General features: G+C 40.5%; 1 protein-coding gene across 1 annotated transcript; it reads right to left on the bottom strand.

Moving 5' to 3' along the window:
* Positions 1-4,211: 4,211 nt before the first annotated feature.
* Positions 4,212-16,461, bottom strand: eefsec (eukaryotic elongation factor, selenocysteine-tRNA-specific). The gene is made up of 7 exons (XM_080892715.1): positions 15,902-16,461; positions 13,520-13,727; positions 13,103-13,199; positions 11,705-11,869; positions 9,849-10,493; positions 8,261-8,417; positions 4,212-5,027 (listed from the first exon to the last, which is right to left on the bottom strand). Exons 1-7 carry the CDS (start codon positions 16,203-16,205, stop codon positions 4,846-4,848), a joined length of 1,758 nt encoding a protein of 585 aa, XP_080748841.1. The 5' UTR covers positions 16,206-16,461; the 3' UTR covers positions 4,212-4,845.
* Between the last annotated feature and the right edge of the window lie 313 nt (positions 16,462-16,774).

The raw sequence follows: 16,774 nt of genomic DNA, 5'->3' as shown, positions 1-16,774 counted from the left end.
TGAGCATGCGTGTGAATGTGAGCCTGAATGTTTGTCTGTCTCTCTGTGTTAGCATTGTGGAAGATTGGCAACCTGTCCAAGATGTACACCCTGCCTCTCACTGAATTGATTGAATTGGATAAGAAAAAGAAAATGCAACAACACTGAAAGGGATAGCAGTATTTCAAATCAGATTTAGCGTTTTTGGAGCAGGAATCACATCACACTTAATGTTTCCAAACATAAACTTTACAGAAATCCTTAATTAATAAACTACATAATGACAATGCTGTTTGTTAACTGCTTAAAAATTACCTGAGGCGTTTCTGAATTTCTTGTTACATGACCCTTATTTACATGCATGCATTATCATTAACCTAATACTGGCCATTGTACTGGATAGGGCAATTCATTAGTCTAGCAATAATTCTATGCATCCATGCTACGCTAACAAAAATAAATAAACAGAGCTAAAGACACTGCCACTGCTCTTCACAGTAATCTCAATCAAAGCTGCAGGTGTTTGTGTATATTTGTCTCCTCTCATTCCACTGTATGTGTGAAGGTGCATTGACATCTACTGACACACAGAAAGGTTCTTTGGGTTTTTTTTTTTACCAAGGTGATGCTTCAGATGGCCTCTGACTTGGACTGCTGGACTCTGCTGAGCTCAGCTATAATGATCGACTGTTATTCTTCAGCCATCAGCCTCTGCCTTTCACTGACCGTCCCCTCATCCTGAGGTGAGATGAGGAAGGAGATGAGACGATGACAGCAGCGGTAAAAACAGACTGTGTGTGCATGTGTGTACGCCAGGGTGTGGAAACAGTACATCAATAGATTGCTTTATTGAGGTGCCAACACTAATTTGCATGTTTTTTCTGTCTGTGTAAATGAGAGAGGAAGAGATATGCAAACAACTCAGTGATGATGGGAAAACAATGGTGGTTTTAAAAGCTTTTCTTTCATTATGGTGTTCTGCTTAGGCTTTAAAAAAGTTTTGTGGATAAATCAGCTAATGGGGCTCTTTAATGTGCAAAGGATATAAAGAATTTGGTTTTAGAAGCTGGTTACATGAATAAAAGCCTTTTTCTAAAACTTGCTGACACAATTAATAACTATAATGACTGTTAAAAACAAATTATGTGAAACAAACTTCTCTGGTAAAAACAAACAAACAAAACAAACTCAACACTACAAACTATTAATGAACATCACTGCAAATCCATGAGGAGGGTTGTCCATAAGAAAAGAATGCTTTTATATTATACAATACCAGAAGTGTAATCTCTCTATATGTTTATATTATGATAACACATATGCAGAAGTCTGTATTTTACCTCCCCTTGACTCCTGAGACTAATAATACTAAAATGAATAAAACAGACGCGAAAGAGGAAAAGTGAAAAAAACAAACAAAACAGGGATGCCCAACTTTTATGAAAATTGAAAATAACTCTTGAGTAGCAGCTCACAGCGCCAGCAGATTTATGACTGAAATGAAAGAGGCAGTCTGCACTCACCACTGCTGGTGCCTGCTGCTCCTCATATCTAAAGAAGGGAGTCTTCAGGGAATATTTACGTTTTATCTGTATTATTATAATTATTATTATATTATATATAATTTATCTGTATTAGTATTAGTTTTATGTTTGTTTTGTTGTTTTTTGAGTTCTGGAATTTTTTCCGACAAATAAAAAATGTTCCTTTTCTAAGTGGACACATCCCAAAAGTTCTTTTTTGCAGAGTGTCCCAAATCCTAGCACTTACTGTTTCTGGCTTCTAACCCTTACATTTTTACTTTTTATTTATTGAAATAGCATTCAATATATCACATGTGCTAAAAGTAAATAAATAAATAAGCCATTATTATATTTCCACAGTTTGCATCATTTAAATATCTCTTTTGCCCATAAATTGAAGACCCTCCATAACCACAACTAAAGATTAAGTGAGATTAAGTGGCCACAACCATTTTGGTAATTTAAGTGAATTTCAGTCATGTTAAATTAACACTTGTGCAAGAGTACATGAACATCAAATAAAGTCAGATAGTCAGGTGTGCATATTTGTGGTTCTGACTTTGGCATTGTTGAAGTCAGAAACATTTTAAAAATGACTTGGAATTGCATTTTCACATTGTGCTCATCTGGTTACTGCAGACGTGCTTCAAACTGTTTTGGAAGTGAAATAAACCTTGTGACTTTATATAGGTTTAATGTTCTTCTCTGATCACATCCATATTTTACAAAAGCGCGTGTCAAGAACAAAACACCTAGAAAGACTTACACAGCTGATGGGAGGATCTGAGATAAGCGGCGCAGGAAATGGAAAAGTCGACAGAAAGAGGCCGCGGAGGTATTAATTAAACGCCGCTCATTTTAATCATAGCTAATTATATTTGCATGTGACGGTTCAGAGGAGTGATGAGGCCGAGGGTGATTCTATCCGTCTGTGTCTCATTAGTACGGTGCAGCTGTCTGATGGCAAAGATTCTTTAAAAAGCTATTTTAGACTCATTTGTATGGTAAAAATAAATAAATAAAATACAAATTAAAAAAAAACAAACACAAAGAATATCTGTAATTGCTTGCAAGGAAAATAAGATATAAAACAATGCAGAAGAATTAGTAATTTACCCTAGCCTCCCTGGATTAATTGTTAATTGATGATACAGCCGTTTACCAATCAAATAGTTGCTAATTAGTCTTTTCAAGCTCCTCTTGTCTTGAAATGCTTCTCTGCGGCCCTCCTCCTCTGCCTTGCCAATAATCTACTCTTCCTTCTTTTCTTTCTCCTACCCAGCTTGTTATCAGCGCTCATCAGCGAATGTTTTCCATCTATAAACAATCAGACGCTCAGACGTTGACCCTCGACTCCTGTCTGACCTGGAGGTCACCAGTAAAAAGGAAAGGGGTGTTGAAGGGAAAATGGTCATTGCTGTATTTCATCTCTTTGGAGGAAAACAGAAAGGGGGGAGGGGGGGGGGGGTGTTTAAAGAGAGCACATTACAGGATGTGTGGGAAAAGAGAATATGAGGACATGTAGGCCACAATGTTGCAGGAATAAGTGTAACCCCTCTGTCTCATCCATGCACAACAGGATTAGCATGCATGTTTAAAAAAAAAAGGGGGGGGGGGGGTGTTCAGTGTGCTCGCTATCACATCTGTATTAATGAAACACAAGATCTTTATCAAGGTAATCACGATCTATTATCTTTTATCCACCATGTTTTGATTTTAATGCTTTTGTTGTTTAAGGAGATTCTTATAGTAATGGAGATTATGACATATGGAAACAAACCAAACATGCACACTATTGTTTTGTTACGTTTAAGATCTTAAACTTGGGCAATGACGCAAATATGTGCGCTGTCATGGTATGCCGGTTTAATTGTAACACTGGGGAAATATTTAGGAACCAAAAAGCTAATTTCCATGACAGCCTCATAACGAAGCCAGTAATAGAGAAAAAGGGGAGGGGGGTTCTATAAAAACCAGAATGAAAGAGGGGGAGGTGGAGCAAGAAAGAGAAATTGGAGAGACCAGGAGTAAAAAGCGACAGATTTTTTTTTTCTGTCTGGTTTTCTATAAGAGGAACGAGAGGAGATAAGACTAAAAGGACTGTCACTCAGAGGAACAATCCTTCCAGTGTCCCCTCTTGCTCCTGCTGCTCCTCCTCCCTCCTTACCCCCCCCCCCCCCCCCCCTCTCCAATTTCCACAGATTCCTGCTGAGATAGAGTCGCTGTTCACAGGAACAGTTTGCTGACATCATCCGCTACATATCGAGCGTCCTGCATTCTCACAGCCCCGCCCAATAACACTGACAGGATGGACACGTACATACACGCATACTCAGGCACAGAGACGTGACCGTGGCTGAACAGCAACTTCTCGATAACTGCTGATTAGCAGCAACACTGATGTCCCTTTTTTTAGGGTTTAAAGAAGGGAGACTAAATCATGTGCAAACCATTTTTCTTCTTGTGTCTGGAGAGTCAGAATGCACAAGACTTCCTTTTTTTCAACTCAAACAGCAATTCTGATTGCTTGCATTATTATTTGACGACATATAGTGTGCATTATATATTTTATTGACTATAATTTAGCAAAACTAATGTCATTTCTGTAACTTACACTCTGCTGGAGCATTATCAGTATATAAACAGTACAGTAGGGCTCGTATTGAACCCCCAGTGTACTACTTTATGCATAAATACTCCCCCCCCCTCCCGAAAAAAAAAACCCAGTCTTAACAGGAGTTTTGTTTTAATTCTCTGAGATCATCAATATTGAACAGAAATCAAATATCATACAAACTGCCAATGATCACCGATTAGTTAAAGATGCAGCCAAACCCAGTCACTGAGCAAAGAAGACCTGAGTGAACGTGAGTTTAGTATTTCTACAGTGCTAAAGTCTTTATGCCAACAAGTTCTCAGATGAAATTTAAAATAAAAAAACTAAACACACACACATAAACAGCAAAGACAAAAGTTAGTTTCTAGTCAGAATGATTGAATCAATTCTGTTTTTATCAATAAAGAAGAACAAAAGCCTTGATTTCTTTCAAAGATAAATCAAACGTATTGAGATCTGTTGAGCAGCTTTCACCCTTCTGATGGAGCAAACAGGATTAGATCCAGCTCATTAAACTGAGATAAAACAATCACTGCTTTGCATGCGTTTAGCGTCCCACAATCATTGCATTTCAGCAGACTGTCTCCATCTCCAGAAAAAAAGAAAGGCAATGAGAGTTAACACAGCCTGGCAGTCACCTCTCTTTGTGCCAAGACTTCTCAAACAACTTCTCTATCTTACTCTCTGTCACCAGTGGTGTCTGTCTATAAGTGTGCGCAGCAGAGGTCAAGACTGAACCATCTTTTTATGGGGATCAAAGACATATCGCTTGAAATGCAAGTGAATGCTAACAGGCTGAAAATCTGTTCTGGGCTCCTCTTCATTTGCAGTTGCACCTTTGCTCCCACTCTTCCCTTTCTTCTTAGAGGCGGAGGAAAACAGCTGCTTGGTTTCTGGTCGAAGACCCTCTAAAGAAAAACATCAACATCAAGGTCAACTCAAACTGTATTAAAAACTGCATTGATGGAAACACAGAAAACGTTAAGATCGTTACTGTATACTGTCCGACAGTATGAACAGTAGTTGTGATGGCATATGTGATACATGATATGGATCTTTTCAGTTATGTGTGCAGTTGATGTTGTAACAATGTGCTGACCTCAAAAACAACTGATGCTTTCGTGCTCCTGATGTAACTGACGACAGTATGTAGAAAACCAGGTCGCAGTTGCTCCTAGTTATAATCTACACAGTTCCACGTTGTGTCGCATCTATCTGTTAGCTTCTCAGTCATCACTTTCCTCTCATATTGGCCTTATTCTAAGCCATACCAACCCATGCGAATGCTCAGTTTATTGTTCGATGCCAGTTAGGCGTGCAATGCAAGTCCTTCTCTATCATATCTTGTCGTCTGTCTGTATGTCTTTTCGAGGGAACAAACTGAATGCGTGTTTGCTTGCTGCCTTGCACACGGAAGGTAAAAAATGGTCTCAGTTCACTGCTTTACACGCTGGCTGTCTGACCTCACGTACAGCGGCGCCAGCATTCTTCTTGTTATCGTTATGCCAGCGTGAGGGTTGTTATGGTTGCAGCGCAGCCAGAAATTTCTTCTTGTTATCTTTGATCAGCTGAAAATGCCCCGTTCGCCACCACAAAACACGCCCTCCCACACCCTATCACTTGAGTTCAAGTGACACATGAGGATTGCTATTTTGTTTTCTGCCCACAAATGCTGCCAATGTCTTGGCATTTTCCACACACAGCAAAATTAAACTTTACAGGTACTACACAAACTTAAAGCGTCTCTCAAAGCATGACGATTTTTACTTAAAAAATATTTGTCAGATGTGGTTCAAAGTTAATAAGCAAAAAGCATAAAATACGGATAAAAACTGTCTTTGGTGTGAAGATCACTTTGTTTTCTGTGGAGATACGAAGTGACTGAATCAATACAACGACAGCAACCTAATGTATTACACAGTTCTTTTGGGCTTTTCAGTGGTAAAGTACACATGCTTGGAGAACATGTGCAGTGGCAAATATACTGACAGTTTTGTGTCGGTATATTTAGAAAAGTAGTAACAATCAGTAATACTCCGGTCACTACTACTTCTACTCTGTACAAGAAATCTGTGGATAGGCCTCTTACCTATTTCTAACATAACACACAATTATAGGAATATTATCTTAGACTATATGCTCAGCTGAATGATAAAAATAATCATTAGTTGCAGCCCTATGAATAATGCAGGTATGAACAGCTGATTTGAACAGGAAATAATCTGTGGGTGCAGTCTGTGTAAAAGCAGGCACACACATTAGAAACAGACCTGTGCTGGCCGCAGGAGAGCTCATAATATTTACAAGTTAACTTGTGTATTAGAGTAAAAGCATTTCAATACTTTGTTTTGCTTTGTTTTGTTTTTTTTTTACACTGAGTGAAAAAGAAACTACTTCAGACTTCCAGCATATACAAACTGCTTTAACCTCCAAACAACTACATATTCGTCTTTTCCTCCTGTTATAAGCTTATTACATTTAAAAATAAAATGTTTCCTATCATGAATTTGTTGGAATCTACATTTTTTCAGGGGGGTTTTTCCTACAGGAAGTTAGATAAGGAACATGTTTCTATTTATGGCCCTTGAAATATATGTGGGTTTTTTTTTAACATTATAAGCTTTGTCTTTACTGTATTTTTCAGCTTCTAAACATTGCTCTTTAATATTTTGTGGTGTACCATGTGAGAATCAGAGATATCCAGAAGTACATGCAGTTTGACAACTGAGCAACCAGAACAACAAGAGCAACCAGAGCTGGTTGAGGAAATCTGTTTGATCAAGGAAAATTGTTGCTTTTGAGAATATGAGGACAATACATCCCTTCTAAAGCTGAGAAAAGATTTAGTAGAACTGGGATGCTGAAACTCCTCATTGCATAAAAAATATTGAAAACCAGGATTCATTACTTTACATACGTATGTCTGTACATGCCGCATGCTGATGTTAAGTTTCTGAACCATAAAGGGGGCATTAAGAGAGTTTGTCATCCTCCATCTTTGCTGTTGAACACATTAACGATCTGTTTAGACCTGTGTTTAAAATGATCAACTGCTAATCTCTCTTTTAGTTATACTAAAAGAGTGTGAAAGCAACCATAGCAACCTACCTTCTGTGCCTTTCGAGACTCTGGCTGGTCCTAGTAGATTCCTAATAGGTTTTTAGTGGCAATTTTTATCGCAATGATTTACTTGAACTGATTAACAAACTGGCAAATTGAAATTGAATTTTTAGCATGGATGGTGACAAGCTTTTCAGTCCAATCATTTATTATCTGTTTTAAGACCAGACAGTCTCACCACTTCAGAGGCTACTAACATCATGAAGAGCACAGGTGAGGCTATCCAATTTCTACACGCAATCAACATCGCCCACAGAGATCTCAAGCGATTTGTCATTGGCTTATCATACTTATTCATAAGAAATTTACTTTATTTTTCTTTCAACTGAGGGTGATTTAGTTACTAATGTTGTAATCATATCTTTTTGTTAGATTCCTGAATACTCCCAGCAGCCAGAGAACTTACTGTATTCCTGAAAGAGACCCGGTGCCCCCCTCAAGCTCACAGACTTTGGCTTTGCCAAGGAGACCACCTCACTTAATGATGTTGGTAAGAATCTGTATGTAAAGCCATTAAAAAAGTATTCTTATACAAAATATGATGGATTCACTTGAGGGTTAGGAGTACAACTGCTCAAACAGATCATAACCCATCATTCTCTGTCTTATACCCCTGAATGTCTCATGTTATGTTCCTGCCTGAAGATGTGCGTGACAGTATATGTAAGACTTTTGATTATGCAGGAGTAAGGCAGCAAAAAGGATGTAGGTGAGGCTCTCTTTCTAGATATTTTTGTTTTCTCTTCCCTCCTGGTGTGGAGTCGTGGGTTTTGAGCAACAGAAGGTAAAATAAACACTGATCAGGCTTCCCCCGGAACACGTGCAATCCCCAGAGGAATCCTGGGAATGTGGCTCGGGATGTCAGGCCGACCACTTTTACCACATCCTGAAAACTGTCCGGTGAGCCCCAAAAATTCAAGGAAAGACAGAGAATTTGCTCCTGATGTGAGCACTGATGAAGAGGGAGAGACTGTTATGTGCAGCAGAAAACATCAGGGTAGTTGTTTCACTAAATCCTTACCTTGTACGCGAATCTTGAACTTCCCGCTCTGGCCAAACCCACCCTCAATGACACCAGTTTCTCCTGTGGACAAGGTGACCTTTAACCCCACAAAGAGCTGGAGATTGGTCTCCTTCTTGAACAGGCTGCGGCCAATCACAGTGTAATCATCGGTTACCTGGGCACAAGAGAGCAACAATGATGCAAACAGTGTGCAAGGCAGCGTATGATCTAATAATTCATTTATTGCTCATCTTGTGGTGACTTAATCCTCCCTCACAAAGAGCTGATCTGTCCCACATCCTCATCAATTGCACCGTCCAGCTGCATTCTTCGAGTCCCGCGGCCTGGCTGTCTCGCACTCTCTTTTCCATGGTTGTGCACTTAATGGCATATTTGCTTTTATTTCTCGATTATCATCCATCACTAAGTCAATATAACCCGCTGCTAATCTGATAACGTGAGGGCACCGCTCTGTCTCCAACTCGCCCTCATCACCAGCTCTTCCTTTCTCTTCTGCTTAACCCTCATTCATTCTTGAACATTTGACCCTGATGTATCGCAAGCGTGACTGATGAGCTGATAAAAAAAAAATACAGTTGCTGTATACGTCGTTTGACAGACCGTCTGAATTGTGGCTGTTCGAGTTCGTCATATCTCAACAATGCCACTAATGTGTTCTTTTACCAAAAGGACATTCTTTAAGTTTGAAGCATAACTGCTGCATTCTGGGAGACACACGAGTGACAACGTTAACGTCACACGACCACCATCTGACCTCGTGCACATGCTGTTCTGCTCCTGAGTTAGCGAGTGGAGCTGTCAACAGCCTGAGGTGCTAAAGCAGGAAACTAATTCACACACTTGAACCCTGACCTGAATCTGCCTTTCTATGAGGGAAACATGCAGAGAAGCTGCACACACAGAATGTAACACACAGAATGACAACAGCTATTATCAACATCACACTTAGTGTGAACAAAAATTTAAATATAACTTGTTAAGTTTCTGAAAAAATGACAAATCCAAGTTAAGTCAGTTAGATGTTTGATGAAAACCACAGAGAGAGCGGCTCGGGATTCAGGACACAATGAAAAAGCAATCACACAAATATGAAAATAAAGGTGGCGAGAGTATGTGACAGAGAGGAAGAGAATGAGAGCGAAAGACGCCCAGGCAGACAGAAGGGAGAGTTAGGCTAGTTCACAGTGGATGTGGATATTCGTGTGCCACTCAGGTGTGTCCAAACAGCGCCAGCCTCTGACAGCTAGACAGGACTAGTGGCGTCAGGCGGCCACCCACGCACACCTCTGTCACAGCACATGCTAAGGCATGCATACCCATCCCATGCCTCAAATATTGCTCACCAGAGCTGCATATGCATGCTTGTTTGTGTGTACGTGTCTGTTTATGAATATACAATAGGGGCTCTGTCTGCGACACGCTCCAGTGCCACCAGCAATGAGAAACATCCAAAGATTCAGAGCATGCAAAAGGAGCGCAAGGTGACAGAGCGGGCAGAGATGCAAGGAGCGGACTCCAAAGAAGGCTGAAAGGTCACCACACTGATCATTTTAAATGAGAGACAAACTGCTGAGCGTGCACTCACCCTCTCCACCTGTCCCTCCTTGTGCTTGGTTTTGTAAATGCGCAGACGAGGTAGATCGGTCTCAGCGTAGTTTTTATCTTCAAACCCCTGCAGCAGACGGCCCTGGAAAGCCAGCCGGCATGCATTGGCGTGGATGTCTGTATCTAGCTTTGAGCCAATTACTAGACAGAGCAAAGGGCACGTGACTGGCCGCTCAAACTCCAATAGAGCCCACTGCTCTGGGTCAGGCCCCAAACTCCCCTCTCCCTGACCAGTTACATATTCATCCTGGTAGAAGTACTCCCTGTCGAAGGTGAACGGAGTTTCCAGTGAGCAGGGCTCTGATGGAGGCGGCTTAGAGTCTGGAGGGGGCTCTGAGGCACCCACAGGTGGCAGGCCAAAGAAGGTCACCTTTGCCATGACTGTCTCGTGACCCACTGTGATGTGGAACTTGGCACGGGTGGACAGAGAGCCCTTGAAGTAGCCTATCTTCCTTACAGAGATGACAGCTGCAAAGAGCGTGCGCAGGGATTCAGGGGTGCACACCACACCACGCTCCAACAGTTTAGGGTCAAACTGTGTTACGCACACACCCACCCGATCCCCCTGCATGGCCCCAGACACGGGCTTCCGAAACATCTGCACCGACTTTATCTTCTTGGTCACCTGATGTCAGAGAGCATAGAGAAATAAATAACACAGCTCAAAACACATTTAAATACAAACAATAAAGTTTCCTCATGTAAACGTAATAAGAGACTGAGATGTAACAGATACAAAGCTACAACTGCAAAACTGAGAAGGAGAAAGCATACTAGGGCTCTACAGTAAAGTTTACAGCTTAGAATTTAACTTCCTATAGGTTCCTTTTGAAAGAGAATAATGTTTTATATTCCCTTTATCATTTTTATTTTTATCAATGTTTTCATTTTAGAGGTAAAATTTGAAAAACAAACCCAGAATACATGTAGAGATTAAAAAGAAATGAAACATCAGTTATAATAGTTATCATTTTCTCCTGTACTCTGATATTTAAAACACACAAAAACGCCCTTTAACGGAATTTTATCAATAAAACATGCACACATGTAAACAAAAAGCTTGTATAAGTTACAGTTTAAAGTGCACTGTTCATCTCTAAAAGATAAGAACTATTTGTCAGCATATTAGCTTTGATAAATGCAAAGACAAATAATTAAACTTCTTGGATATTTAAAAAGTCCCATTAAAGTGTAAAATATTATACATGACTAATTTCTGAGAAAAGGACCTGAAGAGTAAAAATCATATTTGAATATATATGAAGATAAATAAGACACTGATTGAAAAATAGATGCCAAGCTTTGTTTTGTTACACCAAATACGCATCTCCAAAAACAGGTGAACACATGGATGATTTAAAGGTGTCCAGATGAGCATCTATGTATACGTATATGTCACACCACACTCTCGATCCCTAGCTTGACACTGAGAATTTCATGGTTGTGTTTGTTGCCTATTACACAGACAAAATCACCCGTAAGCTGGATTGAGGCTCCTTAACAAGTGGCTATCAATCTAGCTATATGCTGCCTCCAAGAGGTGACCATGATGACTGCACACAAGACCACTGAGACATGCTCATAGTTTGCATCTGGTCTAAATTACCCAACTCCTGTGCTCCCAGTCCACCCCCAGTCCCCCCATCCTTCCCTCGTACTAAACTGACACATCCTCTGATCCCAGCCGGCAAGCCGTCCCTTTTTCTGCCCACAGCCAACTCAACTTCTGAACTTCCGAAACTGCGGTTCCTTCGAATGTTTTTCCACTGCTCGGGAATGTTTCGTGCTTGTACATATCAGAAATTCCAAATTCGTGCCCATTTTTTTGGAACACACCTTTAGCACTGGGATTTCTACAGTGTCATTAATGGCCAGTGACCCCTGCAGGATGGTCCCAGTCATGACTGTTCCTTGACCACGGATAGAGAAACAATGGTCCACAGCCATTAGGAGGTCACCTCCAGGGTCTCTCTTTGGTAGGTATGTCTGTTTCTTCAAAAGCTAGAAGGAGAAAGCACATATTCAAAATGAAATACAAAAAAGACACTCTAATCGATTTGAAAAAATATCTGAAGGTCACGTCTATGGTTTCGGACACATACAAGCATTAATGAGATCCATATCTTGTCTTCATTAATCCTGTTTTTGAAGCTCGGCCTCTTATGTTGACAGAGTTGATCCGACTCAGCAGTTTTTCACACTCCAGGAAAATGTACATTAACTCTCCAGAGTACCATCCTTAGGTTACGTTTTATTTAGCTTTATTGAACACTTGACTTAGTTTGACCAGTAAAATCAACCAATTGTTTATCGAAATCAGTGAGCAGTAAAGAAACTCCACGTTCCAGATGTGCCTGAAGTAATGTTTCCATTACAGTTTGACCACCAGAGAGCACTGAGCTTCTTTTCCAGCTGTCAAATGTTGCTCTTATTGCATACGTTTGTCTCTTCAAAACAATGAGGAAAATAAAAAAATACTAACAATAATGGCTTCAAAACTATTTATAATTTAGATACGCATAAAAAAAAGAATAGCCTAAAACATTATCATCACATTTTTATCTCATGGCAGAACTACAGACAAGTGTTGACAGCATTTATTTACATTAGTTAGAATTTATTTAGCTATGGCTCCTTGTGGATTATTTAATTTTCATGTACATCCCGTGAGCCAGTGGTGACACTTAATGTGGCCCACAAGTATGTGATACTCAACCCTACAGTTCATGATATACTGTGCTCAATGAGACACAGGAAGCTTTACTTCCCATGTATAAAAGGTAAAATTTACTCTTACATTTTATGCATATCTTTTCTGGCTTTGTGCTTTTAATATGTTTTATATGTTACATATTTAATAATATTAAATTTTTAGAATATTTGTCTTATTTTCTGTCTTTTATGTGAAGTGTTGGTTTTTAAATGTGCTCTATAAATAAAGTTATATTGTATTGTATTACTCTTCCACTCACTTGACTGAATGAATGAATCAGCACAAAACAAAAACCTATCAACATAAATCCAAACTCAGCAGACACATTCTAAATAATATCTAAAAATGTTTCACGCATGTTAACTCACTGAATTTGGTACTTTGAGAATGTGTGATTAAAGAAATACTTGCTGTGACCAACTCATTTTTAAGCACATCAATTAAGTAATCATAGTAAATTACTGATCACTCATTTATTATTGACTAACTAGTAACAACAGAGTGGAACCAGTCTCTTTTACCTCTATTAACTGTGGCACTCCCTGTGGCTCCTCTGTGTCAGGAGCCTCGGGACCCCCTGGCTTTGCTGCTACGGCAATCACAGGACAATCCTTAAATCTGTCCGACAGAAAAACAACAAGGTGGAATCATGTCATGCTTCAATGTTTTCGTTTTTTTTTTGTTTGTTTTTTTTTTTTTGGGGGGGGGGGGGGGGGGGGGGGTTGTTTTCTTTAAAGCATCACTGAAATATAAGCAGGCTGAGCAGACTAACTCTGGACACAGAGGGAGAGATATGAAGTGTAATAAATGAGGGAGCTGACATGAGGGTTAGACCTGTGATTACTGCAAGTGCTTGGGATCCCCGTAACCCCACTAATGTGTGGCTCTACATTATGCAGCTGTGTAACCCAATTATCATTTTAGATATAATTGCAGACCTGGTGCTTTCCAGTGTTTTGTGGAGTCTCTTGGTCATTTTCTCAATGGCACTTTGTCTCTTGTTGGGTGGCAGTAGGTCAATCTTATTCAGGACAACAACCATGCGAGGGCAGGTGAGCTCCCCTATCAGCAGACACTCTGCAGTCTGAGTCTGCACCCCTTTCACCACATCCACCACCAGCATCATCAGGTCGATGATTTGGGCACCTAGAGGAGGCAGATGTCACAGAGGTCAAAGAAAAGTAGTGAGCTGAAGGGGAACAATGCAGTGCTTTGTGTTAAAGGCATTTCAGCTTTCCTGCTCTATAAAAAGATGCAAATGCTTAGAGGCTATGTAGCCGACAACAGCAATGCAAACAGGAATGGACACGGACACCCAAAAATAACAGGAGAAAAAGAGGAGAAATAAAGGGAGGGGGTGCACAGAGGCAAAGAGAGAATAAAAGGCTAGAGGGTTGAAACTGGAGCCGCAGCTCACTTGGTTGTCTTTCCTTTCCCTCTTTCTTTTCCTGATTTTGGCAATCTCTCTTTCCTGTGCTCGCCCCACTTGGGACTACAGGGGAAGTTTAATATAGACCCCAATCCACACACAATTTTGCTCCTCCATAATCTACAGCATGTGCCACCTAAATGGCTCTTGCATTTTTTTTTCTTTTACAGTGCTGGTCACACAATGCAAATGCATTTAGTGTTTAATGGGCTTCTAAAACAACCTTTTATTGTTCAGTAAATAAGAAAACAGGACTTCTTGCTCTGAACATCTGCAAATCCTAAAGTTGTTTCTCCAAATACTTCCAACCTTTAAACTCAACATACTTTCAAACAAGCTTTGAAAAAAACAAAACAAAACACACACAGACCCACTGAGGCGTGCTGAAAAAGAGAGGGCGCCCTCTGCTGGACAACAAATTGAAGCTCAAATGTAGCGAGGATGTAGTTACTATCCTATTAAGGCCTGTTGACTGCAGCCCTCACAAAGATCTGAAAGAATGATCTGTTGTGATTGATACAAACATACTAGTCTGATAATGTACACCCTTACACCAAACACTGTCAGTGTTTGTGCTACTGAAGGCATCCCAGACATGTTTTAATGTTTTTATGGACATACTGTTAAAACTTGTTTTGTACAAACTTGTTCATTCGTGACTGATCAGCACTAAATCTTATGATGTTCCAGCACTTACTTTTTCCAATTTTCATTTGATGGTTATATATAAACTTGGGTGATGTTGTGACTGCCTGTAGTCCACTCTGTTTCAAAGGCTATTTCCCAGTGAGTCAGTCATAGTCAGTCAAATATGTGTAAAAGAATTTGTGAATTCTGAATGTTTTTCCTGCATAAATGCCTTTTCTGTTCATCTGGACATAGCGTTTTCAGTGGGAGAAACATTTCATCACTCATCCAAGTGAATTCTTCAGTCTCAGCTGACTGCAGGTTTCCCCAATCTTATAAATAGTACATTTGTATAATGATTGAAACTAGCACCATTGAGGGAACAATGGGCTGGGAGGTCAGTTCCTTGATCAATTAATATGCAAATTCTCATGACAACAACCACTGATCAAAGCCCATTGATCAATGACCATGAGTACCATTTACAGGGAGTTGGGGAATGGCTACAATTACAGCATTGTAAGATGGCAGAGATGTACCCTTAGGCCCCCTCCTCAATTCAGAGATGGTCTTTCCCTTTTCACGTAAAGGGGCTCCTTGACTAAACGCTCAAACCAGCATTCCTCCCTGTCCAGGATGTGTAAATCCTCATTACTGAAAGAGTGTCCACTGGCCTGTAGGTGTGAATAGACTGCTGACTCCTGGCCTGACGAAGTGGCTCTTCTGTGTTGTGCCATCCGCTTAGCCAGAGGTTGTTTGGTTTCCCCGATGTATAAATCCTGCCAATCCTCCTGGCACTTAACACTTACACTATATTTCTCTGTTTGTGTCAGGGGACAGATCCTTGGGGTGGACCAAGGTGCAGCCACTGAGACGTGGTGTTTTTTAAAAAATGCCTCACTTGGATGAGTGTTGAAACGTTTCTCCTTCTGAAAACGCTACGCCCAGATGAACAGAATCAACTTTTGGGGATTTACTTACCTGGATGATTGAGCATGCATCAATAAGGAAATTATGTGAAATTGAGGTTTATGAAGGTATTTTATGTCTGTGGTCTCACATCCAAACTTTTTGTACCCAGATTCCTGCAAGTTATTTTATTGCCCAAGAAGACAGCATGCAGTCACATACACACACAAAGTAGATTTAACTGACTGCATATTTACATTTTCTGTAAATATCGCGATAAAATCGTTGTTGTCATTTCTTTTGATAATCCTGTATTTAAAATGGGAAATCGTGACCCTCCTACATCAGAGCTCACCTCCAATGATAGTTCGAATGAGAGAAGCGTGCCCCGGACAATCCACCAGGGTAAACTGGAGGCTGTCATATGGCTGCTTCCCCACGCTGTCCCGCAGGTGATCGGGAAGATCCACAGTGAAGGAGGAGAAGCCGAGGTCCAGAGTGATGCCTCTCTCGCGGGACTGCGGGTTCTTGTCGAAGGCGGCAGTGGACGCGGTGCTGCTCAGCGCCCTGGCGAGCGACGTCTTCCCGCTGTCGACATGTCCGAGCACGCCGACGTTGAAATTTAACGTTTTCGTGCGGGTGTCAGAAGATTCGGACATGTTGTTGAACTCTTACCTGGAGCGCGTATTTTTCTCTACTCTGGGAGAGACGCTTAACTCGGCTCCAAAAACAGACAAAAAGCGGGGCTAGTTTATGGCCACAGACTGCGCTTATTTAGCAAAGCCGCAACAAAATATACGAATACTTTGTGGCTTACAGCGTGTGGTTTAGTAATAAATCTGACATAACTTTCGAGGAAACTGTTGAAAGTCTTCCCTAGTGTCAGTGTATTCTATCCCAGGGACAACATGTTAAGGGGGAACTGTTTTTTATTAGCAGACAAAAATCATAAAAGGAAAGTGATCACTCATAATAGCACTTTAATCACATCTTAATTTTGAAATTATTAAAACCCGTCCACCTTTTTTATTCCTGCATTTATATTGTATTTTAATTCATATATTTGCAAGTTTTTGACAGTTTCTACTACGACAAACCAACAGAAACACAAACGGAAATGGGAAACGACAAAAGGGCGGGCTCTGGAGTGTAAATGTGATTGACAGGCTCTAATCCAATGAATGCTCAGGGATATTTGGCGTAGCCCAATAGTTTACCACAGTTGTTA

Source organism: Rhamphochromis sp. 'chilingali' (genome assembly GCF_963969265.1).
Source record: "Rhamphochromis sp. 'chilingali' genome assembly, chromosome: 9".
Taxonomy (NCBI): Eukaryota; Metazoa; Chordata; class Actinopteri; order Cichliformes; family Cichlidae; genus Rhamphochromis; species Rhamphochromis sp. 'chilingali'.
This window is presented reverse-complemented; position numbering and strand designations above follow the sequence as displayed.